This window comes from Vidua chalybeata, chromosome 1 (assembly GCF_026979565.1).
Source record: "Vidua chalybeata isolate OUT-0048 chromosome 1, bVidCha1 merged haplotype, whole genome shotgun sequence".
NCBI lineage: Eukaryota > Metazoa > Chordata > Aves > Passeriformes > Viduidae > Vidua > Vidua chalybeata.
In genome coordinates this window covers 133041012-133068396 of record NC_071530.1, presented here as the reverse complement: position 1 = coordinate 133068396, position 27385 = coordinate 133041012, and the positions used below count along the sequence as shown (strand labels likewise).

Here is a 27385-nt window from a genome sequence, read left to right as displayed (position 1 = left end):
CAACCTGCTTTTCCCAGAACTGTGCCACGTTGGCTGATCACCAACTGCTGGCTTCAGCAACACCCTAAGGGAATCACGGGAACTTTCTCAAGTTTGTACAATACATACAAAACAGTAGTTCTAAATATTGACCTTATGCATTCACTTATTTACAAAATTCATTTTTATGCACAAAATAAACTGCTATAATTTCAGATTCCCTTTCATATTCAGTGTACAAGCTACCATAAACCAGTGCTATAATTGGTACAGCATAATGCACAATTTATAGAGTTTTTATAAATTTGTGCATCACCTATTAAGGTGATACTGTTGTTTAAGAGATAGTAAAAAAGAGAAAAAAATTAACAAGTTTTGAAAAATATTGAAGAGGCAGACAGAATTTTATACCTTGAGAAGTAACAGTGCTTTCGAAGCATTATTTTAATGCAATTCATTACAAAGTGTTCTTTATATAAGGAATAATATTTGTCTCTCATCTTTTTCTTACATTATTGCCATGTCCTACAGAACTTCAATTTCCATTAGTCCCGGACAGGATTAAATACAGTACATTATTGCTAGCTGTCCCCACAACAAAACATACATTTTTTTAAGTGCAAAGCAGGATATATGTGTTTTTAATAAGGCACAGAATATCCGTTATTTCCAGTGTAACAAAGAATTCATGTCAGTTTTATACAATGCAAATGTTCATACAAATTTTCAGTCTTTCAGTTTTATGCAATGCAAATGTTCATATTCATTTTCAATCTTTCAAGGATTAGAACTGTTTCCTGAATCCAACTCTCTTCTGATATCTGAAGCTGAGTAGACAAGCAGTGATACAGAAGGTGACTGTGAGACATCAGGTATTTGGGAACAGCTCCTTTGTAGTGAAGGAGATTCATTAAAATCATTTTTAGGAGTTATTCTGTAAGTAATGAAAAATAAAACACAGACAGTAAATTTTAAGCACAGTTTAATTTACATTACACTGGAAAAAAAAAAGAGCAGTGAAATCATAATATATATTCAGCTGTATTCTTTCAAAAGAATGCAGTACAGTTCTGTACGCTTTCCCAAGCCTACAGTCACCATTGTTCTTTTTCAGACCCATCACCCTCTCAAAGTGATTGCAGTGCAGACACAGGTTTCTTGAGGGTCACTGTTCAGCAAGGCAAGAATATCCTACAAGCTGAAGCTCCAGCTCACAATGCTTAAAAGAAAAAGAAGAATCCTACAAAAATACAAGATAGTCCATATGCTAAACATACATGACTTTAGCCTGCAAGTTCTCTTGACAGCTACTGAGGGTCAGCTGCATCCTGAGAGTACCCTGATTCCTCAGAGAGAAGAAACAGAACACTAACAAAACCAGTGGTAATATGTAGAAACAAAGAAAATACCGAGTTCAGGAGCCTTACCTTCCTTCACCTACTCTCTTAATACTCTCAGCCAAAGTACTCATATGGCAGGTGCTGTCTGCTTTGTTTCTCCTTTCCAGCTGATCCACGGTCAGTTTAGCACTGGGTAACATCTGATCTCCACTGTTTTCACCTTCCTCCACTCTTTGGGCAGATGCTCCATCTGCCTCCATCTCCTTCTCAGATGTCTCTGGAGAGCTTTTAATTTCTGCCACAGTTTCTTGGCTCAAATAATCATGATTAGTGATTGCTACTGCAGAAGTTCCATGATTTGTTGTGCCACCTGTACTGGTCCCCATTGACTTTGAAATGACTTTCAGTCTGTGTGAAGTTGACTTGTAGTGCTTCTTTTTATGTTTAACTTTGGAATTGTGCCTCAAGAAAAATTCGCATGATTCTTGCAGCACTCTACGACTCTCACTGATTGGACTGGAAGAGAGTACAAGCACATCACTGAACAAAGAGGATAACCTTAGCTCATATAATAAAGAGTAGTACACAAAACCTTGAAAGAACAGCAACCAGTGATGCAATCCAAGCTGGATGTTAATGAACAGGGAAAAAATTATATGTGAAAAGAGGAGGAAAAATCATAATGGCTCCAAAGTAACTGTCTGTGGAACAAATAAATAAAGCAGATTTCTACATTTCTTACTTCTGCAAACTGGTCCAATGACTACAGTGAATTAATGATCTACTAGAGAGAAAAGAAGAATTAGCTCATAAGCAGCTGCATTACCAACTTTATATAGAGTCAACCTCCTCCAAATGAAAAAAATATAAGCATTGTAAAAATGACTTCATTATTTTTAAATCCTTGTAGCTGAAAGCAATTAACATCTGAAACACAAGAAAAAATTATACAGGAAATAGAAAAAGAGGGGAGAGGGAAAGGAAGCTATAAATTCACCATTGAGAAATGTAGATGTAAAATAAAAAGAGCTTAGAGACTACTGCCTTGGGAAATCCAAAGTAACAAAATGATCTAAAACCACAATATCATTTATAAGTAACAGATAATCTGAAAAGAAATAATCGAGTCATAAAAAAGAATTGAAAAAAACGACAACTACAAGAAATGGAGACAAAATTTATAAGCTGTTTAAATTCATGGGTATCCATTTGCTTAAATTAGGTAATTAAATTGAATTCTTCCGTTTAATAAAAAAAAAGGAACACTAGATTAACACAATAAAAGTGATAGGAAGGGGGGTTCAATGAATATTAATTTTAAAATAAGACAAGCCTGGCAGAGGAAAAAAGAGGATATTATTATTGCATGACAGTAAACATAGCGCTAAGTACTGTGTCGAATGAAGTGGTCACAACACATGAAAAAAACTAAACTGATGGTTGAAATTATCTTTCCTCTTTAGACTGTGAACCAGAGATGTATTAGCCAATGCTAAACACAGCAACACACCTTCTGCTCTACAAAAGAGAAATCAGCAGAGGAAAATATTTTCTGTCTTCCTGAGACTACTGTTAAAAAGTCACTGTGCATTTAAAACTTCCCCAGATTCCAATGGAATTCTGATTTCCACAGCAGCATTTATAGTCTGGGGACAACATTTTGATTACCTGAGCTATATATAAAAAAACACGTCTGAAAGCCAAATTTAAGTATACACTTTAAAAAACAGAGAAAAAAATTTTCTTACTCTCTTTTGCGGTTTCTGTTGAAGAAATTGGCCCATTCGGAACAGGTCTTTTTACTTCCCACCCAGAACACTGGAGATATGCCAACAATTAAAGTTAGCAAATATTTCATCAGAAACAAAAATATTTCTGGTCTTGCTAGTGCCTTTGCCTAGAAGATAAATGCAAAGAAGAAAATATACTCATTGATTTATTTTTTTAAATGAAGAAAACATACAAATTTCTTAAATGAGAGAATTTCTCCTTATGACTGTTGCTCTTTGTTGAGGCTTGTACTGTGGACAAACATCAGACATGTACAGACAAGTCAGATGTGGTTCAGCTGAATATACACACAAGAAATCTGTCAGAAGGAATTGTTTTTCTTTTAAATTGAAAGGAAAGGTAACTTTGGGAGTAATAGTATTAGTAAAAATATTCTCCAGAGATAACTGTGAAAGATTTATCCCTTCAACTTAAAAGAAACAGCAAGTGGATCACAGAAACACAGAATGGTTTGGGTTGGAAGGCACCTTAAAGATCATCAACTTCACCCCAGCTGCTACAGGCAGGGACACCTCCCACTACACCAGGTTGATCAAAGCCCCATCCAGCCTGGCCTTGAACACTTCAGGGATGAGGCATCCACAACTTCTCTGGCAAACACATTCCAGTGCCTCTCCACCTTCAAAGTAAAGGATTTCTTCCTAATATCTTCCTAATCTAAACTTAACTCTCTTTTCAGTTCAAAGCTATTCCCCCTTGTCCTGTCACTACATGCCCTCGTAAAAAGTCTCTCTTCCTCTTTCTTGTAGGCTCCCTTTAGGTACTGGAAGGATTAGTTGGGAGTTAATCTGATTAGACAGCATCTTCAAGGAGCTGCAGGGAACTACACAGTAGCTTTCTGTTTATTGCAAAATTAATCCACCTATTTGCACAGCTGTATCATAGGAGCTGAGACATTTAACTCAGTGAGAGATCATTATCTTCAGCTCTCATGCTGCAAATTTAATTTATGCCACTTGTCTTATCTGCCACATCCATCAATGAAAGTCACTATTTTTGTTAGCCAGGTAACATTAGCTGCTTCAGTTTGTTTTTATTTGGTTTTCATCTGGAAAATGTAACCAAAGTCAGCTCAGGTAAGCCAAGGCCAAGCACACCACTTTGAGCTATTCCACACTGTCCATCATAGGGACAGATCTCATAAAGCAGATCTTTGAGTAATATTTAATGTTGATATTTCTTCCTCCCAGTGGGTTAAATAAACGCTAAAAATGCATGCTCTGTGTTGTTATGCCATGGTGTTACATTTAAACACTACAAAACAAATTTATTGATTATTTTTAAAGCATAAAAGTCTTGTTTTCAGACTTGTATATTCGGAAGCATTTAGGTTTATACAGAGCTCAGAATAAAACCCACTGAAGTCAAAAAACACTTGTTAAGAAACAGTATTGGAAGCCAAAATAACCAAGTTGTCTGTGAGCTGTGCTTCTCTCAGCCTACACTTCAATCCAGAGGATACTAAATGATGTTTAAGAATGAAAAAAGGTCAATCCTTATCATTCCATAATTCCTCATTTTTAATGATAGTTTGTTGCAGCAAAAACATAGATGGGAAGCGTAATGCAATGAAAGATGACACAAGACACTTGCATTTCTTAGTGATGTTGTCTTCTTATATATTTGTTCTTAAATGGAAAGAAACAATACTTAAAAGTATATAAAACTCCCTGTAACTGCAGCAGATTTAATCCACTAAACATAGGCAGATTTAATCTAAAAGTCTTTCCAAATAAATTGGATTTTAGGAGGCAACTGTTAAACACAACCACCTCTAAAATTTTGAGTTTTTTTAGTTTTATTTGCCTTTTTTTTTGTTGTTGGTTTTTTAATAAAGAATTCTTTGCAGTTCTGAAAATCAGCCTGCAAACGACAGCTATTGTGGTAAAAAAATATATGGGAAATTTGTTCTGTAATTTCAAGTGGTTTATACTTCTACACTTTAAAGAAAAAAAAAAAGAAAAAAGTGATTCTAAATCTGTGGTTATAAGCAGCATTTAAAATCCAATTTAGTCTAAATTTTTAAGAATCATTATTTCAGCTTCAACTGAAATTGATGAAAATTCAACTTACATACTTTGATACTGAGCTTGGTACCAAAGTACTAAGCAAACACTTTTAGAAACAAATATAAAGAACAATCCTCCTCCATCACAATTTGTAACATGAAGTTCAAAGACCACAAAAATGCTATATATTCTGTTAGAGCTGCAAGTTAGAATTTAACTGCTGAACGCTACCGATTAAAATTTTCAAAGCAACAGTAATATTCCATTGTTTTTGACTTAAAGAGGAGCTAATCACTCCATGTTTTTGAACTGATTACTTAACATGAAAATAATTTACTCATTGCATGGTAGATATGCATAAGGGTTTTTGCTAATTAACTTTACAGTATTATTTATAAAAGAAAACATTACTTACCTGATAAGGGCAAGGAATATGGTACTGGTCACAGTGGTCAAACACCCAAGTAGTTTCCCAGATTTTCCGGTTCACCAGTTCATAAACGTAACATCCGAGAAGTGCTACAAGTGGCACCAAGTACAAACCACTAAAAACTCCAATTCGGATCATGAACTTCTTGAGCTTCTCCTGGTTCCTGCCATCGTGCTGAATGACCTGCCGCACGTGGTTGAGAGAAATGATGCCGGCTAAAAGGAGAGACAGACCGAAAAAGACACAAAGGCACAGCGGCAAAAGCACGAAGTACAGAGAGGCGTCCAGGTCATAGAGACCCACAAAACAAACTCCACTGATATTGTCCCCTTCGACTTTGTTCATTGCAAGGAGCATAATGGTTAGAAAACCAGGTATTCCCCAGGCAACTGCATGGAACCACATGGCCTTTTGTGCAATAGCTTCACAGCTCCATTTTCTTCCTGCTGCAAGGAACCAAGTGATTGTCAAAATCACCCACCATATAGTTCCTGCCATAGTGAAAAAGTACAAAACCATGAAAAGGACAGTACAGGCTTTGTTTTGGGAGCCAAGAACAACCGTTTCACCAATTTCTAACTTATCATCTGCTTCATTACAGGCAGTTCTGTTCCCAAGTAAAAATCCAATAAAGTACATTAGAGAGACTATGCTGTAACAGACAGAATAATATATTATTGGTCTCTCTGGGTATCTAAATCTTTTAACATCAATCAGAAAAGTTAGGAATGTGAAAAGCGTAGCACAAAGACAAAAGATTGAAACTATTCCAATAAAACTTTTTGCCACATCCAATTCATAATTTTTGAAATACATATTGGGACATGGGGGTGCACACTGATCAATTCCTAGAAACTTGTAGCCTTGTCCATTGGTAGTGTGTAGGTGTCGGGGACACCAGAATCCATAATCCCTTCGGATTTGGCTTGGGGTCTTCTGAGTTCCATGTACGTTTGTGGTTACAGCAGCAGTGGCAGGAGCAGTCTCATCACAATTGATTAATCTGAATAAGTAAAGAGAAGAGGAATATCTCAATAGCCCTCATTCTTAACTAGAATTGATGCCTTAGGTTTTAGCTTTTATATTTTTCAGGCTCTGTACTGCTTTAGTGTGTAGCTCTGAGCTTCATATTAAGGGATGGTAAGCTCTCTTCACAGAACAGCTAGACAAAAACAATTCCTTTCCTAGCTTGGAACCAAATTTCAGACCCAAGAGCATAAACAATGTGGACTGAAGAGAGAAAAACAAGAAGGATGGGACCTCATAACCTAAAACTATAATTGGACAATTAACTCCAATATGCAAATGGACCAGAACTTATAAAAGTGAGAGACCTCATGACCAGTCATACATTTTGTGACCATTTTGGGTTCTTCTTAAGTGTAGCCCTGGCTGGGCTCTTGTGCTGCCCACCCAAGGTGTATCCACTGAGGCCTTCTAATAAATACCTACTTTATTCTTTAACTCCATCAAGCCTCTGTTCTAGGTCAGCCTTGATAAGGCATTGGAATCACTTCTTAGAAATATGAGAAAAATCTAATCCTAAGCACTGTTAAATTTTATAGATGATGCAAATGTGAAATTATATGAACAAAAATCAGATGGCATTACAAAAAACAAACTTCAACTGTCTTCACTTCAGAAGATTTCAATCGCAGTTATTTAACTGTTGCTCTCCAGCTGTTGTTTTATAGTTTATGAAACACTACTCAAATTGCAATCATTATACACTTTAAAATTATACTAAACCTTTACATACTTACATAAAATATTTACAGTATTTTTTTAAAATTGTTGATAACAGACTCTTTGTGACAGCAAAAAATCTTGTGAAAATACAAGCTTCCAATTAAGGAAGAGGACTGACATCATACTTGATGACTAGTACATGATTATTAGAATTTTTTCTGTTGTACTGCTATTTCATTACCAACAATAAATAACCTAACTGGAAAAAAAACCTAAATAGAAAATGCAAGCATTGTCAAGATTTTTAGTATTTTAGCAAATTTCTAGCTCTGTGATGTTAATTTAAAAACTGCTCAAGACTCAATTGCTCCAGGGTTTAACTGGACACAAGATGTGATTTTTTATATGGATAATACCATATTAGCAGTGCTGGATGTAACTTCAAACGAGATTATATAACTCAAGCAAGTAAGCACTTACTCAAAATGGGATTTATGGTCACATGCATTCCAAGTTTAAGTGTACATTAAAAGAAACAAGTTTTGCATTCTAGCTTTTAAAGTAAAATTCTGTTACCTCGACATTCTTTGTCAAACACTATTACAAGAGTCTCTCAATTCAGTATCCAAGCTCAGCTCCAGCTAAAAACTCCTTTAGTTCTTTGTTTTACTGCACTATCATGCTGTCCAATTAAATCCAGACTAATTGTTAAGAAAACTGATTCTATGGCAGATTCTCTCATTAACCACAGGCTAGAGCAGTACATGTGGAAACAAGAGTGAATTTCATTCTCTCATTGTCTTAATCAGCTTCAAGTTCATCTGTAAGAATACAGAAGTGTGAACCTCAGTATTCCAGTTACTGCCCATGCTCACACCAGCTCCTCTTCCATGGGCTGCAGCAGTTGGATCTCTGCTGCTCTAAGAACATCCTGGACTTCTCAGAACACGGACATGGACTTTTCAGTATTGGCTACCAAGGAGATATCTCTTCACATATGAACTGGAAAGGTTCATTTTCAGTAAATGCTAACAGTAATAAAATAATTTAAAGCTGCACTAAATCCTGCAAAAAAAACATAATTTGATTTAAAATGTCATTTTAAACATATATTGAATAATTGGATTTACTTATAATTGTCCTACTTTTTCAAAACAATCCTTGAAGATATCTGCTGGCTGAGGGGCACTATTGTTACATAGAACCCCATAAAAGATGGGAGAAGTTTAAGCCTTCTTGTCTTAAAACTCCACAAACTTCTGTTTTTCTACAGAACTATGGGAAATGGCATTAATGCCACTTGTCACATTGACTCCAATACTGATTCCTACCAGAAGTCATCCACAGAACTACTGTCCCAGCTCTCCCTCAGTCCCATCACAGATTAGCAACTGCACGTAGGGTAGAAAAATTGAGTTTCCAGTCTCTGCTCCTTTCCTGTACCTCTTGACCTGATGTGTGTTAACAAACAACACAAAAAAAATCTGGCCTTAATAATTTATAAATATCCACAGTTGGAGGTCATAATCTCAAAAAGATTGCTCTGGAGTGCTTCCAGTGGTTTCCATTTAAAATATGCAGACATCTTTTCCCCAAGTGAAGTATTAACTGTCCTCTATCTAAAACAGACGTGAACACCTTTGAGGAGAAGGTAACATTTCAAAAAATAGAGTTTTAGCAGGCAGTGCAGGTAAAGCAACACAAGAGTAGTTTGGCACATTTAAGCAGTTAGGAGCAAGATAAGGTTTCTACTATTTAATGTTCTGGGTCTGTTGAAATACAGAATATTCTATATTTCTTATGAGCAGTTACTTCTAAAATCCCTAATAAAGTAAGCATGATCATCCCTAGTTTAGAGATCAGAAGCCAAAGCAAAATCTATGCTGTAACATATAATATTGTAAACTTTTAGAAATGTATAGTAAAAAAAGCTACCTCTTTCAGGGATCTGATTATTGAAAGGAACTGCTGCAGAACTTTGTTGCAAAAAAGTGTCAGGCAGAAAATGCAGGTGATCATTTGAATAACAAAAATATTTTAATAAAGAAATGGTCCTGTGGATAAGCACTGCAGGGTCAGCATACTAAGGCAATTACTGTGAGGTGATATTTAACATTCTGCCTCAGATTTTCAACTCAGTCTGGGTCAAACATGAAAATACCACTCCCACCACCTGTCAGCATGAAAAATACCTGGCACATTCCAGCTCTTCAGGCCATGCAATTCCAAAAGTGTCCATCAACTGCTTACAGTCAGAATACACTTTCTCACAGAGGCTTCGACACGGGGGAATCACGCGAATCTGATCTAGGCAGGCTGGGACAAAGGCTCTGCACAGAAATGTGTGGACGTCTGGTGAACAGTGAAGATTCATAAGAATAAGGAAAGGCTACGGGGAAGAAAAAGGCTTTGGTTAGCAATTTTTAAAAGAATTCAAAGCATGAAAATTAACTTTCATCACTAGGGTTTGCATTTAATCCTATGTAGGTTTGAAAAGATACAGCAGTTTGTTTGTTCAGCAGTTAAAAGATAATTCAAAGCATCAAAATTAACTTTCATCACTAGGGCTTGCATTTAATCCTATGTAGGTTTGAAAAGACACAGCAGTTTGTTTGCTTGTTTGTTTAGCAATTCTGAAAAAGCAAAACCCACTGGCCTGAGTGGCAAGAGGCTCCATTGGCACTTCCAGCCCAGCCCTTGTCCCAGGATCTTGGCAACCTCTGGCTATCCAAACCTCATTTTTCCTATCTGACAACATTAGAAATCTGAAAGGTATTATGAATGCCCAAGATATTTAAAAATGAAGTAAAACATTGAGTTTCTTTGTACACCAGTCAGCTTCTAAACAAATGCCCTGGGGTTTTCTTAGGTGTGTTTGTTCCTGTAGCTCCTGTTAGATTATATTTTCAGTCCTAAATGGTGTGATGTACCCATCTCTCACATTAAAGAAATTTGGGTGTTTTTTTGTTGTTTTTTTTTTTTTTTTTTTTTTTTTTTTTTTTGTTAATGAGGTCCAAACATTAATTCCCATTTTTGAACATCTCATTTCAAATCTCTCTCAACATTATTGAGAATTCCTTTGCCTGGATTACCAAGTGCCATGCAGTGAGTAACTGATGACTGCTCTTACTAGAGAATTCATAGAACAAAGTTTAACTTTTTCTGCTCAATGCATTCAATTGCTTATTCACACTCAGATTTTTAAATAAGAAAAAAAACCCCCAGCCTTTCTGTTCTACACTTTCTCAGTTTTATTGTTAGGGCAAATTATTTTGCACAAAATACTACCATGTGTGCAAATGTTATGTGTGATGATAAACAGGGACAGTGCATGCAATTTTCAAAGTAGGCCAAGCTTTTAGTAATATTTTTAATTAAATAAAATTCTTACTAAATATTTGCCATCAATATCTATGTCTCTCAAGTATTCAACCAATGGCTGTAAAAGGAAAGATAAGATTCTGAGTCCAGAACAGTATCCTTATCTTTTTCAGCTTTTAAGTATCTCATATCTATCTATGTATCTACATCTCCTTACCCAAGAAGCAAGTCTTACTGCTGAACATGCAGTTTAAAAGAAAAGACATTGCTAAATAAACTTCCCTTACAAAATGGAATATCTACAAGTCCTTAAAGGACCTTGGTAATAAATACAGGAATGTGTGGGGAGGAAGGAAGGAGATAAGGCAGAGCAAGAATAACATACAAGTGCTATATGATAAACCAAAAAAATGTTGGCAGTACCCTTCAGAGCACTCCAGCTGTGTGCTGCATCTGCACATGCCATTACAACAGGCACACATTACTTTGATCCCTTCTCTGAATGTCTCCTCTTGAGCTGCCTTGGTTGGAACCCAAGATTTGAGTATTTTGTAACAAGGACAGAAATGCAGTTCTGCTCTTCTGTGTTCCAGTTCCATAAGTTGGATTATTTCCTAAAGGCTGCACAGCTTCAGATGAAAAAAGTAGTCAGAAGTTTACTTTACATGAATTAAATTCTCTTTGCATAATTATGATGCTTCTTCTCTTCTCAATTGTTAAATTTATTTGCTCTGTTCCTTCCAGAACTCAGGATAAACAAAAAAGCCTGGGTAGTCATATTCAATTGTTACAGAAATTATTTTTGACATTGTCTTGCAGAATTTGTCTTGATTATTCTGAATTCTTCCTTTTTGTCACCCACAGTTCATCTCATTCAATAAAAAGTAAAATTAATTCTCTAGAGCAAGTTTTGGACTACCAGCCAAAAACTTTTTCATAAATCTTATCTAGAAAAGTAAAGATTTTTTTAAATCTTAGTATTCATATCAATGAAACTGAGTTTACCTACAGAGATATTTTACCAACTATTTTTATAAGCAACTCGACAATTTTTAAATCGCATTTTCCAATACAGATAATAAGGTTACATATTTTAAGCCTGCTCCTTTGATACAGAAAATGAGCATAAAGAAGAAGAAAGGAAGAAGAAAGTCAGGACATAAAACCAACCTCTACCACTCTGTTAGAGTTTCTGTCATATGAAGCTACCAAAAAGCTAAAATAGCACAAGAATCACAATATGTGTAATGATATTGTATATTAGAGGCAGATAACAAATGACAAGCAAAAATAAAATGTTTACAAGAGTTTTACTAAAGCATGTTGTCATTGTTTAAACACTTGTTTAAAGAGCATATCTTATTTAAATGCAAAACCACCCTAACAGATAAATTGAAAAATGCAAATTTTTAGGAAGAATGCTACGTTTAGCCTATAATGTCATCAGAGTAGTATTCTAAGGACTTGGCTGCCAAGAGTAACTGTTTTTACACAATTTCTTTTATTTCTTTCAGCTTGCTAAAAATATTTACCTTCTGACACCTGAAAGTATGAGCACAAGAGCAACAAGTTTGATGTTCTGAAAACACAAGCTGACCTCCCGAGTCAGACCATTCAGCTGGACACCTCACCATGCTGGTAGCAAGGGGGCTGTAATAAGAGAAGCTGACATCTCTTCCATTTTCCTGCTATCAAGGGTTTAGGAAACAAGCTGCACATTGTAACACAACCACTGTGTTGAGAAGACAGTGACAAACCTTTCTTCCTAAAATGCATCTTATCCCTTTTTCAATCATATAAGTTTAAATCCTTTGTAAAATACTACAGCAGTAAGTTGTCCTGCATAATTTAAGCAGACATTGGTGAGAAAATACTGCATTTTACTTGTTTATTGTAACTCCTGGTTTTGCAGCCTAATGTGTTTTGACAAACAGGTAGCAGATTGCACTATACTTTTTCCATGTCATTTTGTCTTCCTGCTATAATTTTTATATTATATTTATATATTAGTATAGTAATGCTTTAAATTTTGATTTCTGCTCCTTTCATAATATATTTTGCCTTCAATTTGCCTTGACTAAATTTGAAGACTGACATCACATTTCCAGAGACTTTCTGGGTGACAGTAACTGGTAAAAAACTGTGCCCACCCACTTGTACAGAGAGTGGGTGTTACTCTTCCCCCATATTTATTACTCTGGGGGTTATTTTCCCCCAAACTTATTACTCTGCATTTCCCTACCCTAAATCACACCTACCATTTTATTGTCCAGTTGCTTCTAGCACATGATCACTCTACAATTCTTTAATCCCACTTTGTTTTCTCAGGAAATTTAGTACCTATCCCTCTTCTCAATCCATTTATGAATTAGTTTGTTATCAGAGGTTTCAGTACCAGAACTAAAGAGAACCACTCTAGTCATTCATTTGGTATAGCATGAAACTATCAGCTCAAGATTTAATATCTCTTATTGGGAAAAAACATTTATCTATTTATTTATACCTATTTTTCTTCTTGTTCTTTAGGCAGGCATTGGAAAACAAAGTCTCCAATGGGTTACCAGCAGAGTTTCTTAAAAAAAAATACAGGCTGTGACCATGTTTTTGGAAACTGATGTATAATATACCATCTGAATTGTCCCTTTCAACAGAAGTATGGAGTCCCTCAAAAAACTCTAATAGATTTTACAGCCAATGATTTTCTCAACCAAAAAAAAAAAAACCTCTATAAAATGTAAAACTTTGCCTCAAGCACATACAAATGGGATTTGTAAAATACAGGTGTATTTTCAGCAACTGCCTACTTTTACCATTTAAGAACATCAGAAATATTAGCAAATTGTGCCTGGAACTCTGCTAACAATGAGGTATCTTTAAATGTGGGCTTCACTTCCAGCTAGCCAAAATGGAAAAGTCTGCTCATAGAAAATAGTATATCTGTATTTTCTGATGGACCATAAAAGCAAAATCTTACCAAAACCAAAGTATTTGCTCCAGCTTCATAGTCTGAAAGCAAAAAGTAAAGCCAAGATCATAAATTCACTGTCAGTAAGAGATTTCAGTTCCTTCAAGGGCACTTTATCTGAGCCATGGATGTCCCAACCACGAACCACATTTTACCCACGTGGTCAGCTGGGTAAGTTGCATGCACACGCTGGTGTCCTAAGCATGCAAGTCTGGGATTAAATGCACAATCTTATACCATAATCCTCCTCTCTTCAGGAAGTTCAGGGTCTGCATGTGGCACAAACAAACAAAATACACTCTTCCAGGTACCAAGGTACTTGGCATTTCAAGCATTAGCAACCACTGTCCTGTCATATGAAGAAGAGATGAAAATCTGCACACTGGGTGATAAGAATGTTAAAAATAGAGTGAAACCACACTCTTGGAAAAACAGAAAGGGAGCCTCACACAGCCAATGTAAGTTCTAAAATATAAATTCTCATCTTCTTGACAATGGGAAACAAAACTCAGTAACTATAAGGCAAACTAGAACACAATAACGATCCTTAAAAAAAACACCACCACAAAAAAACCCAAACCAACAAACTAATAGCAGCTGTAAAGTCAACGATAACGTAGCCTGTACCAGCAAGAGGGGCACTGCCTCAAGCACTATCAGTGAAGAACCAAGGACTGTAGGATGCAAACTTTCCACTAACAAACATGAACACCTCATTAAGTCCTAGATTCCTTCCAAGGTGTGTATATGTTATATTTTCTCCAGCAGCAAAGACAAGCTACCTCAGAAATTCAGTTATGGTGTGGTTCTACAAACAGTAACATAACAGAGACAAGTGAAAACAAATGGTACAAAACACAGAAAAATGTCTAAGTGCAAACATGTTCTTAAATGCGCTTTGCCAACAAGTAAATTGCAACCTAGAACTATATATGGATCCTGTGCTTGCCATGCTTCTCTGTTTTGTGCTTAGCAGGCTTACAACTCCAAGACACAAGAGAAACAAGTTCATTATTCCATGCAGACATTTCAAATGCTCTGTTGTACCTCACCTCAGTCTGATCCTAGAGAGATGCATTACTAGAGATGATCAGTCCCTGGGGTTCTGATATGTGATAACCAATATATGCCAAAACAAGTAAGTGAAAACACTCTCCTGTACTCTGCTGATTAGCCTCACAGAGACACTTTCATAATATAGAAAATGGTGGACTGAAATATCAAGGTCTTTGTTACAATCAATCTATGGCAAACCTTTACTCTAAGAGACAGGAAATACTTTGAATTGCTGAGAGGCACAGAGGACTTGAGACTTTATTCAGCCACTGGAGTCAGATATCTAAGACAGTAACAACCTGTTCTCCTAACCCACTGGGTTCTACCTACCATGTGAAAGCATTTGGTTTTATTAATCTAGTTAACACTGAGGTTAACTGAGTTGAACAACGACTGAGACACCGTCTCAGTGTTAAGCCATGTCACCTCTTTGATACATATCTTGTGATTAAAGAAACAACACTACAACCTTGTTGCTTACAGAACTCTGTATTTCAGTCACTGAAGCAAAGGCAAGCTTTAATCTGTATTTCTACAGTTGTACTACACTCTGTACCTCAGATTCCTACCCATATTAAAGATACACATTGCTATTCATGTAACTATGTATCTGCTTTACAGGAAATAGCACCTACCTAAATAATGAATAATTAGTCACAGAATATCTCAAATTGGAACGGACCCAGAAGGATCACCAACTCCCTTGCTTCTTGCAGGGTACCTTAGTGATTAATAATTAAAAATTAATTGTTAATAATTTACAGTACCATACAAACAAACCTACTATCCAGTCACTAGAGAATTGAAGTATAGCCTCAAACCCTAAACCAAAAATATTTATAAACATGTAAGTTTCAGACGTGATAGTCAGGAAATGCAGCCACTGTCAATCACAGTGCACATAAAGTATCTCAGAAGAGGAGACAGTAATTACTCTTAATAGTCACAGAGCTACACTAACAATCTTCACAGTATCTTTAGCCACTTTTACAATGATAATCTGTTTCAATTAAAAACAGTGGAGCAAGTATGGCACAGCTGATTTAATCCTACACTATTGCTACAATGGAGTTATTCTCTACTGGATGCAAACAAGATTAGCATCACACCCAAAGAGATTAATGCCTTCATGCAATTCCTAGACAGGCTGGCAAGGGCGGCAATTTGCTGATGGCCATAGTGAATCAGTTGCCAAGATCCTCTGACTTCTAGTTCATGCACAATTAACTAAGTCATGATAAATAAGTGTCCCAACACATGAAACTAAATGAAGGATGACATTTACAAGTTCAATAGATTCAAAGCAAGGTTGAGAAAAGACAAGGTTTTTCCCATTGGAAATTACATTGATGAATTTAGATCAAAGGCAAGTTAAATACACTTAATTTGGTATGTAAGGATTTTGCAGGAAGCTGAGGCAGTTTAAGTGTCAGTGTCTTGTTGCTACATGCCTGCTAAAAGCTGCTACTTAACAGCAGAACTGCAAAACAGGAACATGGGAATGCCCAGAAACATTAGTGCAATGTCAACCATCCTTTAAACCAGCAAGGAACATGGTATGAGCTCATTTGAGGGCCCACATATACCATGTCTCTACCTGAGCTGTGGGTAATAATCAACTACTGCTGCCAGCAGCAAATATCAGCTGTAATCTGTATTTTCTCAATTCAGTTAAAATTACATGGGTAAACCAACGAAAGTTTTTCAGGGCTAAAAGCCACCATTTATATTTTAGCTATAAATGTATATAATATATATATTATAAACCTGAACACTTGTACGTTTAATATGCATTATTAGTGCATCTTGATTTGACAGAAGTAAAAAGAAAACCATCAAGCATATATGAATTTGATTTCTTGTTTAATAAGGTGCTTTAAAAAAAAACAGCATTACTTTCTGCAGCTTCCACAATAAACTAAAAGTACATGAAGTTGTGTTTAATCTAAAAGCTTTTCAAACATTTTTAAAATGTAATCAACTTAACATTTACATAGATAAGAATGAATTATTTTGTCATAGTACAAAGTAGGTTGCCCCTGTAGTTTAAAAGACAATAGTTTAAGTTTCCTACTCCAGGAAAAGCTGAAGTTCAAAGAGCTGGTAGAGGGTAGGGGTGGTGCAGAGAAAGAAAAGGGTAGTAAACAAGCAGTGGCACAAACGTTGCTGTTGTGCAGTGAAAGATGCTTGCAAAGATATAAGCTTATTTTTGTCCTTCAACCAAACAGCAAAGGCAACAAATGGACTTAGACTGTCAAAGGGCTGTGAACAAAGCCTGGGGCCAGCCCAGTGTGCAGCAGCTGATAAGCTGGACTGTGCCCAGCAGTGCTCCTCCCATAGCTGTACAGGCCAGGAGCTGCCTGCTGCTCAGTGCCTGAAGATCAGTGTTTAGAGGGCAAAGGATGACAGCTGATCCTAAAAACCCCTGTGCTGTGAAGTGCCCAGGGACTGGCCAGCAGGCAGCCAGGTGCCCGTGGGGGCAGGCTAGGCGGGACTGAGCTTCATCAGCCATCCAGGCAAGAGTTCAGATGCCGGGCTGAGCAATCGCTCAGGGAGCCGAATCGCTCAGCAGTGAAATGTTCAATGTATCTGCAACAAGAACGAGTCTGTCTGCAAACTCTTCACCATCATTCCCCCAACACATGCAATGTACATACATACATACATACATATATATATATATATATACACATCTATGTGTCTGCATATATATTCTGGTTTGAATTTTCATATTAGCTATTCAAAGGTTATGGGAATATTAATCAAAAACTCCTGTCAAGGTAAGGATAAAGCACATTGGGGAATGTTTTCAAAGGTCAACAGGACAGCAAGGCACTCATACACTTTCAAAAAAAAGGTAAAACAAACTCCAAAAAACTACTTCAATATCACACCTTGGCCATAAGGTTGTCATTGACACTATAAATGGGCACAGACACAGAAGGATAAAGCAGACAATTCTGCTTTTTTACTGTTATACACTCTGAATGGTTTTGTATTAACTATACAGAGCCGCAAGATATTCTGAGTTGGAAGGGACTCACTAGGACCAAGTCCAAGTCAAAAGAACAGTCCATGCAGGGATCTAGCAACAGACTTTTTTTTCTATGTATAAAAATACATATATACCTATATTTTTTAACTATAGCAAAGGTTACAAACAATATAAACAGGAATATTACATCTCACTACCTGAAGCAAACTAAAGTAGAAGTATTTCAAATACTTTTCAAAACAGCTTATGACCAAAACCCACTGCATTTTTTTTGTTCTAACCTAAATTATAGCTTGACCTAAATTATAGATATTCCAGCCTCTGCAATTTACAGTCCTTAACAAACATGAGAGCTTTTTCCCAAGTATTACAGAACTGATCTATTTTTACTGAGATTTTCAGTTATACATTGTATCTGATTTAGCTTTTGTGTAAACTAGACAGCATAAAAGACAGACTATAAGTTAACTGAAGGAAGATTTACTGTAGGCCCTCAGACATCTGAAGTCTAGACAGAGCCTCATTACATCTGGACTGTGGTAGCATAAGAATCTCAAATCTTAAATTCTCCTTGTATTTGCCACAGGAGTATTGTGTTACAGGAGTACGTGGATTTATTGCTAAACTTTTTGTGCTGCATTCAATGTAAAGGATTACCTGTAATAATGTTGATAGACAGTCTTAGCTTTAAAAAAGCCTCCCATTTCTAAGAAATTCCAGCACAAGTCATTACTACTCTGGTTCCAAAAGTCATCCAGATTTATGCTTCCCCCTCTCTCTGTGAGTACACAGATACACTTCGGCATAACAGCACCACCCAAGTTACCAGAGCAGTAAACCTGCACCATTTCTTTCTTGCCTACTTCATGCATTTTTAAGCAGTCTTAAATGAAAACTTTAGTAGTCTTAAAAAACTCAACTTTGTTATGATGTAGGAGATGTCAGTCAGGCATGCACAAGTCATTTGACCAAGTTGAAGCCCATGAAGATGCAGTAATCTACCTCAGCATCTGCAATCATTACCTCTGTCTTCTGCTTTCACTATTTCCAGTTGGTCATACTTTGAGACACTCCCCAGTTTTGAATGCCTGTATTAGACACTGTTTCTTTATTGTTAGCCCACAGTGCACATTTTGGTGACATTCTCCTTATTATCCTCCCTATTTCTCCTGCTCTAAAATCTCAAGGCCACCTTTTCTTTCTCGCTGTCACATTATGATTTGTGGGCTATGTTAGCCTTTGACATTTAATGTTCTGTTTGTAGCTCTGCGTATAATCCCCAGCGAGATCCCCCACCCAACTGGATTCTTAGAATGGTGCACCTTGTACCTTCCTTGCAAGAGCATTAGCTCATGTGAAACAGTATGCAGATGGGACATGGCATCCTAGCAAACAGGTATTGCTAGGGCGCCATGAGGCTGGATAGGTACAGTCCCTCTCCAGAAAAGCAATGCTTTTAATTTTGTATGCAGGACAACTGTGTGGAGGGTTTGGCCACTAAGTGTTTGGTGGCTGTAGCTACTGAGTCAAAAGAAATCTGGTTAAGCAGGCCCTCTGGGGAATACAGCATGAGCCAAACTTGGAAGGATGTGGTTATTCTCTGAAGTAACTTGATCTACCAGAAATTTAAGTACAGGAAAGATGGATTTTTTTTTTTTCAATCCCAGATAGCTCTTGTCTAGAGGAGAGGTATCTTCAGTAAGAGGACATTCTTACTGTCCTACAAACACTGAGCATCCAGGCCTCTCTCCACCCATCTACAGTAGCTACTTACACAGCTCTTACACACCCCTGTACACCTCACCCAGTAGCTAAGCAGAAACCAAGCAAGACTCCACTCATCTACACTACACAGCTCAGAAGAAGAGGGCAGACATATGCATCTTTTAGTCTGGCAGGCAAATTACCAATGTGTTACAGCAATCACAGATGGACACAAATACACAGAAAAGACCCAAAAAGGCAACCATGTGACAAAGGAACTATGTTTGCCCCTAAGGGCTGGTGAATCAACAGTCAACATTGAGAGAGAAAAAGGCAGCAAATTTTGTGGTGCAGCTACTCCCACCACCTCCTTTGGAATACAGTAAAGAACTAAGATGACACAATAGTAGTTTTAGAAATTGTCAGCTTTAATCACTGCACTGTCAAACTAGAAAAGAAACCATGGACATTTGACCATATTTGCCATGCAATGTGGTTATTTTCTGGACCGATTGCTTTTTATGGTCTATTTCAATGAAGGCATAGGTAACATCTTGTAGCCAAGCTGTCACCCTGAACATCCATCCTGCAAATGCAAAACTAAGCCTGCATTCCACCTCCACCAGCACACAACAAGGGCCCAAGCTCCATCCAGCCTCCTGACCCATGCAACACTGTGGACAAAGAGCATCTCACACCCCAACACCACAAAGCTCGCTTCAGAAAGACATCAGGATCCTCTGCCATTCTTAGGCTAGATTTGTAGATGACAAACATCAGGAGCCTTGCAAATATGTCCCACAATGTACCTTGGTTCACCAAATCCTTCAAGACTATCCAGTTGCTGTTTCCAGAGCTGCTGTGGGCCAATGCACTGGGTGTGAGTTGTCACCCAGTTTTTGATCCCACACCGTTTGACAGCTCACAGACAGCAGAGGGCAAACAGTGTGGACCACCAGCACGTAACAACATACAATTTTGTCCTACTTGCCTACTATTCAAAGAAAGATATGTGAAGATGACCTTCAAAATCATGGTCACCACATCACCCTCAGCAGACCTATCCTACCTAATCTAATGCTAGGTTTTACTAATGACCAGGTAAAGTTCACAAGGTTCAACTGGGCAGCAGCCACTTCCATAAAAACACTAAGACAATATGGAAATTGCACCTGTCTCAAAGCTTTGTACCCACTGCTGACTCTCCCCAACTCCAAGGATGACGTGTTCTCAGCAGACAGCTCAGCTCCCAGGCCCTAACTGCCGATCAGTGAAGGCAAAGTAGTTACAAACTCAGTAGCTCTGTTCCTGTTTTCGTTCTCTATATAAATAGTTTCAGGGAAGTTGTTCTGTTCATCCACAGGTGTCCTCTAGGAGTAGGCTACAGCCACAGGACTAAGTCCATCACTGCCCTGTTTTAGCAAGTAATTGCAGATTTGAGCATGGAGAAGAGGGAATTGGAGACAAGGCTGCACAGCAGGACTAAGGAACCACAACAGCTTGCAGCTACACTTGAACATTAACCAGGGAACATTAACTGCAGAAGGGACAGACATCTGCAGGAGACAAACAACAAGATACCATGGTATTTCTCAGAAGTCTGCTGTTCACAAAGATCTGCAAGATCTGAAGACAGCCTTCCATAGGTCAGCTTCAGACCTCATGCACAGTGAGACTGGCCAAAATCTCACCCAGGGTAGAACTCCTCTGTCTCAGGCAGCAGAAAGGTAATAAGTGTGCTGACAACTTCACCTAGTGATCCACTCCTGTAACACCAAATTACTTGCTAGTGTAGACATAGCCTCTGAAGATGGATAAAGAGGAGGCTGTTGGAATCATACTGTCAACACCATCTCCAAGAACTCCAGCCACCATCTTTTTTCCAAGCATGCAGTAGTTTGGACACCCATACATTCTGAAAAGCATCCTTGCAGAACAAAGAGCAAGGCAGTGCTATTCACATTATCAAGTGGGCAAGTCCTGCTGCTCAGAGAAACCAGCAGCAGATTTTGCAGACAACTGATAGGTTTAAAGGCAGGGTAATGGGATTACACACATTCACCTGTCTGCTTTCAGTCAATCTGCACAAGCCAATCACACTTGAAGGGCCTCAGTACTACAGGTAACAAACACTTTTTGTAATTTACTGTACCCATAGGAATCAGCAAAAATGGTTTATGAATGTTGCTATAAGCACCACTCTATGAACTAAACATGATGTGTGTTTCTTTGGAATACCTGAGAGCAAGAGAGCACAACAAATGAACACATATCCCAAATTTTTATGTTATTTTACAAAATTACACAGATAATTCACGCTTTTAAACCCTTAGTCAATGCTTTTCTGCACCTTCCATGGTGATGCTCAAAAGAATTACTCATGTCCAATTATTCCATATTTCTTGAGACATAACCAGCAGAGAAGTCAGGTGCACTGCCTTGTATTTCCTTTGATCCATATGAAGTATGTATAAAAAAGACATCTGCCAACTTTCATTTAACAAGCATCAATTTAGCTGTTTCATCACCACAATCTTTTGTGACATCCACTACATTCTGAGAAGCTAGAAAAGTTACCTTAGTTTGTAAACAGTAACACATGATCTTCTAAATTTATCACTTTTTACAAAAGCCTTCCCTGCTCTTTAGTACCAAGGTAAAGAGACAACAAAAATGTTTCATATTTCTAACAAAATATGAATTAAAGACTCCTTTGTGTTTGTTCCATTGGATCAATGTCCACACCTCTGCACACATTTCTCCACTTTAGGGTCTGAGGCAGCACCAGGGACAAAACATAACTCCAAGCAGATCAAGAATATTGACTGTTTTCTTAAAAGATGCTGAGATTTAAGCTTCAAGTTTTAAGTACTAGTGGTTCATATATTACACTGCTCATGTGGAGTACAAGCAAGAAGCAAAGACAGCTGTCTCTAGAGATTAAGTAAATTCACACCTGTGCTACTTTGCAGGCTATCTCAGTAGTAGCTTTTTCACAAAACAGCACTTATTTCCCCAAAACTCCCAGCCTACAGTGGTAGACAGCTTTTTTCTCCCTGTGTGTATACACACACACATTTACCAATTTCAACTTGCATTCACCAGGTTTGCAGGCTTTTATAAGTATCATTATATTGAAATAACTGTAAATTTGGATTTAGTGGAAGCAAATGAAGCCATTACATTACAAATTTTAACTCATGCAACTTTAGTGTTAAACTTTTGAAGGTGCTTTTTAACCCCCTCTAAATGTCTTTGTTTAAACTGACCCCAGTTCTCACACAATTTCTGTCACTGCTGCAGCCAGCTGCACTTAACCCTCCATAGACATGCACATGCATATTCTGGCACACGGCCATGGACTCAGAAGTGAATGGAAAACTCACTACTGAATCATTTTTTCAGTCTCTCTGAGGTACTTCATTGTTCTCTGTGCAACATTTTCCAGTGTTTTCTATAGTCTGCTCTAAAAGCTCACTGGCAAGCCTTTTCCCTTTGTACTTCTACAGACCTGGATCTTGCCCACATCAGGAAGTCTTAAGGGTTTGTCTCCTGTGGACACATTCCAGAACTGCAGCAGAACAGATTAAGAGATATGAATGTAAGTTACAACACAGTAACTCTCTGCCTTGATGGAATAATGCCTTCAGCTGACAACCTATTTATATTCCAGGATAGTTAAATTAGGAACTACTTTGGAATTAGAAGTGACTTGTTTTTGTGGATGACCACGAGGGGGAGTTACACCTATTTAAGTACAGCTGTAATGAACCAGACCTTCTGTTATGTCCATTTATTCTCCTCATCAGACAAACCCCTAGATCTTCCACCTCCCAATCTGAACTAGTAGTAACAAGAACGGTTACTGATAAACTGCTTTGAGATATAGAGATTGTAGGCATCTGCAAATAATCAGATTCCACAGTCATGCAGCTGTTTAGCAAACATGCACAAAACTTCACACCATAAAACCATGTGGTTTTATTTTCCTAAAGCCACCATTTGTTGTGTAAACAAAACGAATCCAAATATAAAGTAAAACTGAAGAAGCCAAAACTCAGTCTGTCAAGTTGAAAGCTCAAAATTAAACTAACTAAATAAATATGTGAATAGAGGGAGCAACTGGAAACTACACATCTTGCACTGCAGAAAACAAGATCCCAGAGGGACTATCCTCACTACCCAGAACATCCATAACAGAGGCCCTGGGACTGAGTTAGTCATCTTCCTGCTCTAGTGCTTCAGTGTTCTGGTTTATAGCACATCATTATGAACAGCTGATATGTGAGGCAGAATTGCAAGACATGTATCAGCTACTTTCCTGGAAGACAACCACTACCTGAGACAGTAGCTCCACATCATCCTCTTCTGGAAGATGAAGACATCATCCAGAAATACCAATTTGAAAGATTCCCAGCACAGCTCTTCTGGCTATACAACACTCCCTTACAGCAGAACACACCTGTAGAGCCTTCAGAGTGGGGCATTGTGAGTTACCACTGTTTTGGAGAGTGAACTTCACCTTGAGGTGAGACTTGCCCCCTTGACAAATCTTGGTTCTTTTGGGGAGTAAACACTCCCCAAGGAGTCTTAGAGGGGATAGAAACATAAAACTGGATTAACATCAGGGCTTTCTCTGCACAAAAAAAAAAATATTTCTGTAAGTCTCTACCTTGTTCCTTAGAATTGTATGATCAAGCATCTTACTCAAAGTCAGTTATGATACAGGAAGCAAAATACTGCAGGCCTCAACCTCAAAACCCTGTGAGACCTTACATGCAAAGATGTAAATCTCATGCCCAATTATGAGAACAGGCACGGGGAGGGGGAAGAGCAAGACAGAATTAACAAAGAAAGCCTTTAAGCATTCCTACTGAGGATCAAAAGAAATAGAGTGAAAACATGCCATTAAAATTCTTTCTTTGGTATGAATGAAGTTCGGACAGAAAATTACAAAAAAATTCAAGAGGAGTCTCTTTCACTTCCTAGCCTGCTGCCTCATTATGGCTGCAAACTGAAATTACTATTGCAGAAGTGAGCGACTCCTCCTCCCCTGCTGCAACACCAAGTCCCCTGAAAAGCAGAACCCTTTGACAATCCTGAGAAGATTCTCTGTTGCAATCAACTATGGACAAAGTGGTGCCATTACTGAATGATATGAAGAATGACATCGAAATATGTGAGGTCCATACTGGTCCATACTGGTCCCTCTCAGAAAGAAGGCCCAGCAATGAAGCCCGGTAAGCTTTTACCATATTAGTTCCAAATCTAACCACTAGCAGCGGATTCAATGTGAACTTCATACAGAATGGGAGCACAGACCTTTTCCAGACCTTTTCACCTGTAAAGCAGCTGTCTTAAAAATTCACTTTGACCAAGTAATCCATCATCACTGCTGGACCACAATAAAGGCAGGCAGACCACCACTCAAGAGTCAGTTCAGAAATGTCTGCACAGCAGCACAGTAGTTAGGAATATCAAATTAGAGGCCAGGCAGTGGGAATGACAGGAGACTAGGAAGCAAATCAAAGAGGGCAGGCAAATTAAATCCTAATAGACACTGTTGCTCCCTGCAGCCACCCAGCCAGTTGGCTGAGTAGCAATCCAACACTAGTAGTCAGGTTATAAGGGTGACAGGATGGAAAAAGAGGAAAACAAGAAAACCTCTCACTACCACACAATTTTTAATGAAATAGCTATACAAGAAGGTAGGTAGTTATATGTAAGGCAAGCCATGAATACTTTCCAGGAGGAACTCCCTCCACACATGCACTAGGCACAAGTTACTGACAGTTGAGAAAAGTCAGTCAATAGCAACCTAATAAAAATGGCTCTGTGGTCTCTCTGCCCTAACAGCAGCATGACTGGAAGGCACAAATACTGACACGTGCTGGCTCAACGGCTGCAGTTAACACACACCAAGTCAGAAGCAGCAGCGTACCTGAGGAGATAAAGTGGCAGACACTGCAGGAAGCATCCCTGAAAAGTGATGGCTAGAGAAGCACTGCACAGCTCACAGATGAAGCCTACAGCCTGCTTTCCAACCAAAAAGCCCTCAATTTGTCAGAGATCTGCAACCGAATTCAGTTGCTTGCATACAGATGGCTTAACATTTGATACCAGAATTTCTCACACATCTACACCGGGCTGACAAAGCCAATGTGAGACCAAAGCCTGTGCTATTCCAGGCTGGCAACTGGCAGCCAAACAGGGAATTGTGATCATCCCAAGCAACACTCAAAACATGTTTCAGCAACTGAACCAAGCTCCTCCTCCAAGCTCAGTAAACAGTATGCAAATAAGAATTTAGTAGCATTACCTCCAACACCACATATAATTTTTTTTTTAAAACAGAAACTTAATATTCACCTCACTTCTGTTTCACTCTCTGCATAGCACAAGACACTGAGCTTTTCAAGACCTGTATTAAGATTTTCCCCCTTCTCTTAGCACTGAAAAGCCATTATTAAAACAGGTTTAAAACTTGTTTTACAAGCCTCTCACCCAGAGAGGTTCTCGCCCTTTACTGGTATTGCTATGGGCAAAGCCTTTCCACAACGTGGCATATTCCCAGGGAAGCCACACTTACAGTCAGTTCAGGTAAGAAAAGTGCTTATTTTCAGTTTAAAATAGTAAAGTTGCACTTTCAGTGAGAAGTTTCAGCATCCAGTGAGAAGACAACAGAATGCAAAAGCCACAATGGAGATAGAGTTAAGAATAACTTCAGGCGATTCTACTTAGTAGATGTAAGGTGAGAGAGGAGCAAAGAGCATCTTCTAAATATGATTTTTGCACAGAGTTCAGGCAGGCCAGGATATCATAAACTATTCCCCCTGAGAATTTCAACAATTGTTCTGTATAACAGTAAGGTGCCTGAGCTATACGAGATCAACTCTGCCAAAAAGCTCAGAATAGCCACATTGCTGTGCTACTCCCATTCCTCTTCCACTCTAATACAGGATCCAAGGCAGGGTGGAGGGAGGAAGTTGGTAGCTCCCTTTTATAGTGCTTTACAAGGAGCTCTAGAAAACTGTTTGAAGACACATCTACTCACTAAACATTATCAGTCTTGTCATTCAGTGCAACAGGTATCCCAAATAATTTCTTAATGACAAATTCGTTACATACTGGGGGGGTGGGGGGGTGGAGGGATGAGAAACTTACATCCATTTTGCGAGCAGCCGTGTCCTGATCATAGTGTCCCATGAGGTTTGGGAAAAAAGTCATATTGTAAGGCATTCCTGAACATCTGGAAATAGTAATTGGCTCACATGTGAATAAGCTGTGCCCTTGCACCAGAGCTAGAAGTAAACTGCAGGTCGCAGAGAACACAAGCACTTCCATTTTGTCAGGATCTCCAACTTCAGCACATCGCTCCGTTCAGTAGTTAGACAGACCGGCGTTGCACAAGGATAAAAACATGCATCTTCCTCTGCTAGCTCCAGCGCAAGGCAGTTAAGGCGCACAATCAGACTCCTCAGAGCTGCTTTAGCTATTGCCCCATTTTAGCTGAGCGCGACTTGACTAAATCCCTTCTTCTTCGAGCCTGTACGTGCAAAGACGGGACAGAGAAGTGAACAGCAGAAACAACCCGACCGCGACCACCCGTGCGAAGGCCGAGCTCGGCCTCCCGGCCGGCCTGCAGGCGAGAGGGCGGCTCCGGCCGGGCCGGGTGCCCCCCGCGGCTCCTCCCCGACCCCACACACCCCGCCGGGGCCGGGGCTCGGCGCAGCCGCGCTCCGGGAACTCCGTCTCCCGCTCCCGCCCGGGCCCCGGAGCTGCCGCCACTCCCAACGCTCCGTTCCCAGCCCCGCCCTGGGAAGCGGCGCCCGCGGGCTCGGCAGTGCAGTCGGCCCAGGACCCAGGGCTCGCCTGGCGCGGCCCCGGCGCCGCATCCCCGCCACGCCCGGGCCGCGCCCCCGCCGCCCGCTCACCGGGACCCGCCTCCCGGTGGCCACCCCGCGGCAACTCTCTGAGTTGGAGTCGCTGCTCCCCGGGACGAGACGGGACGGGGCCCGACCCGCTACCCGCCGCACTCACCGGCGGCGGCCCCTCCGCGATGGCCGCCCCGCGGCACCTGCAGGATGTGGCGTCTGGCGGGCGGGG

The 27385-nt window shown here is 39.0% G+C and overlaps 1 protein-coding gene across 4 annotated transcripts; it reads right to left on the bottom strand.

The window, feature by feature from the left end:
* Window positions 1-405: 405 nt before the first annotated feature.
* On the bottom strand, window positions 406-27385 carry FZD6 (frizzled class receptor 6). 4 transcript variants are annotated; one of them, XM_053942105.1, is made up of 7 exons: window positions 27320-27385; window positions 26444-26825; window positions 9431-9627; window positions 5535-6552; window positions 3068-3216; window positions 1407-1835; window positions 406-913 (listed from the first exon to the last, which is right to left on the bottom strand). In XM_053942105.1, the coding sequence occupies exons 2-7, from the start codon at window positions 26621-26623 to the stop codon at window positions 757-759; spliced, it is 2130 nt and encodes a 709-aa protein (XP_053798080.1). In that variant the 5' UTR covers window positions 26624-26825; window positions 27320-27385; the 3' UTR covers window positions 406-756. The 4 variants fall into 4 exon arrangements, with proteins under 4 accessions (XP_053798080.1, XP_053798071.1, XP_053798060.1 ...); XM_053942096.1 differs by lacking the exon at window positions 27320-27385 and adding an exon at window positions 26986-27123; XM_053942085.1 differs by lacking the exon at window positions 27320-27385 and having other exon boundaries at window positions 26444-26929.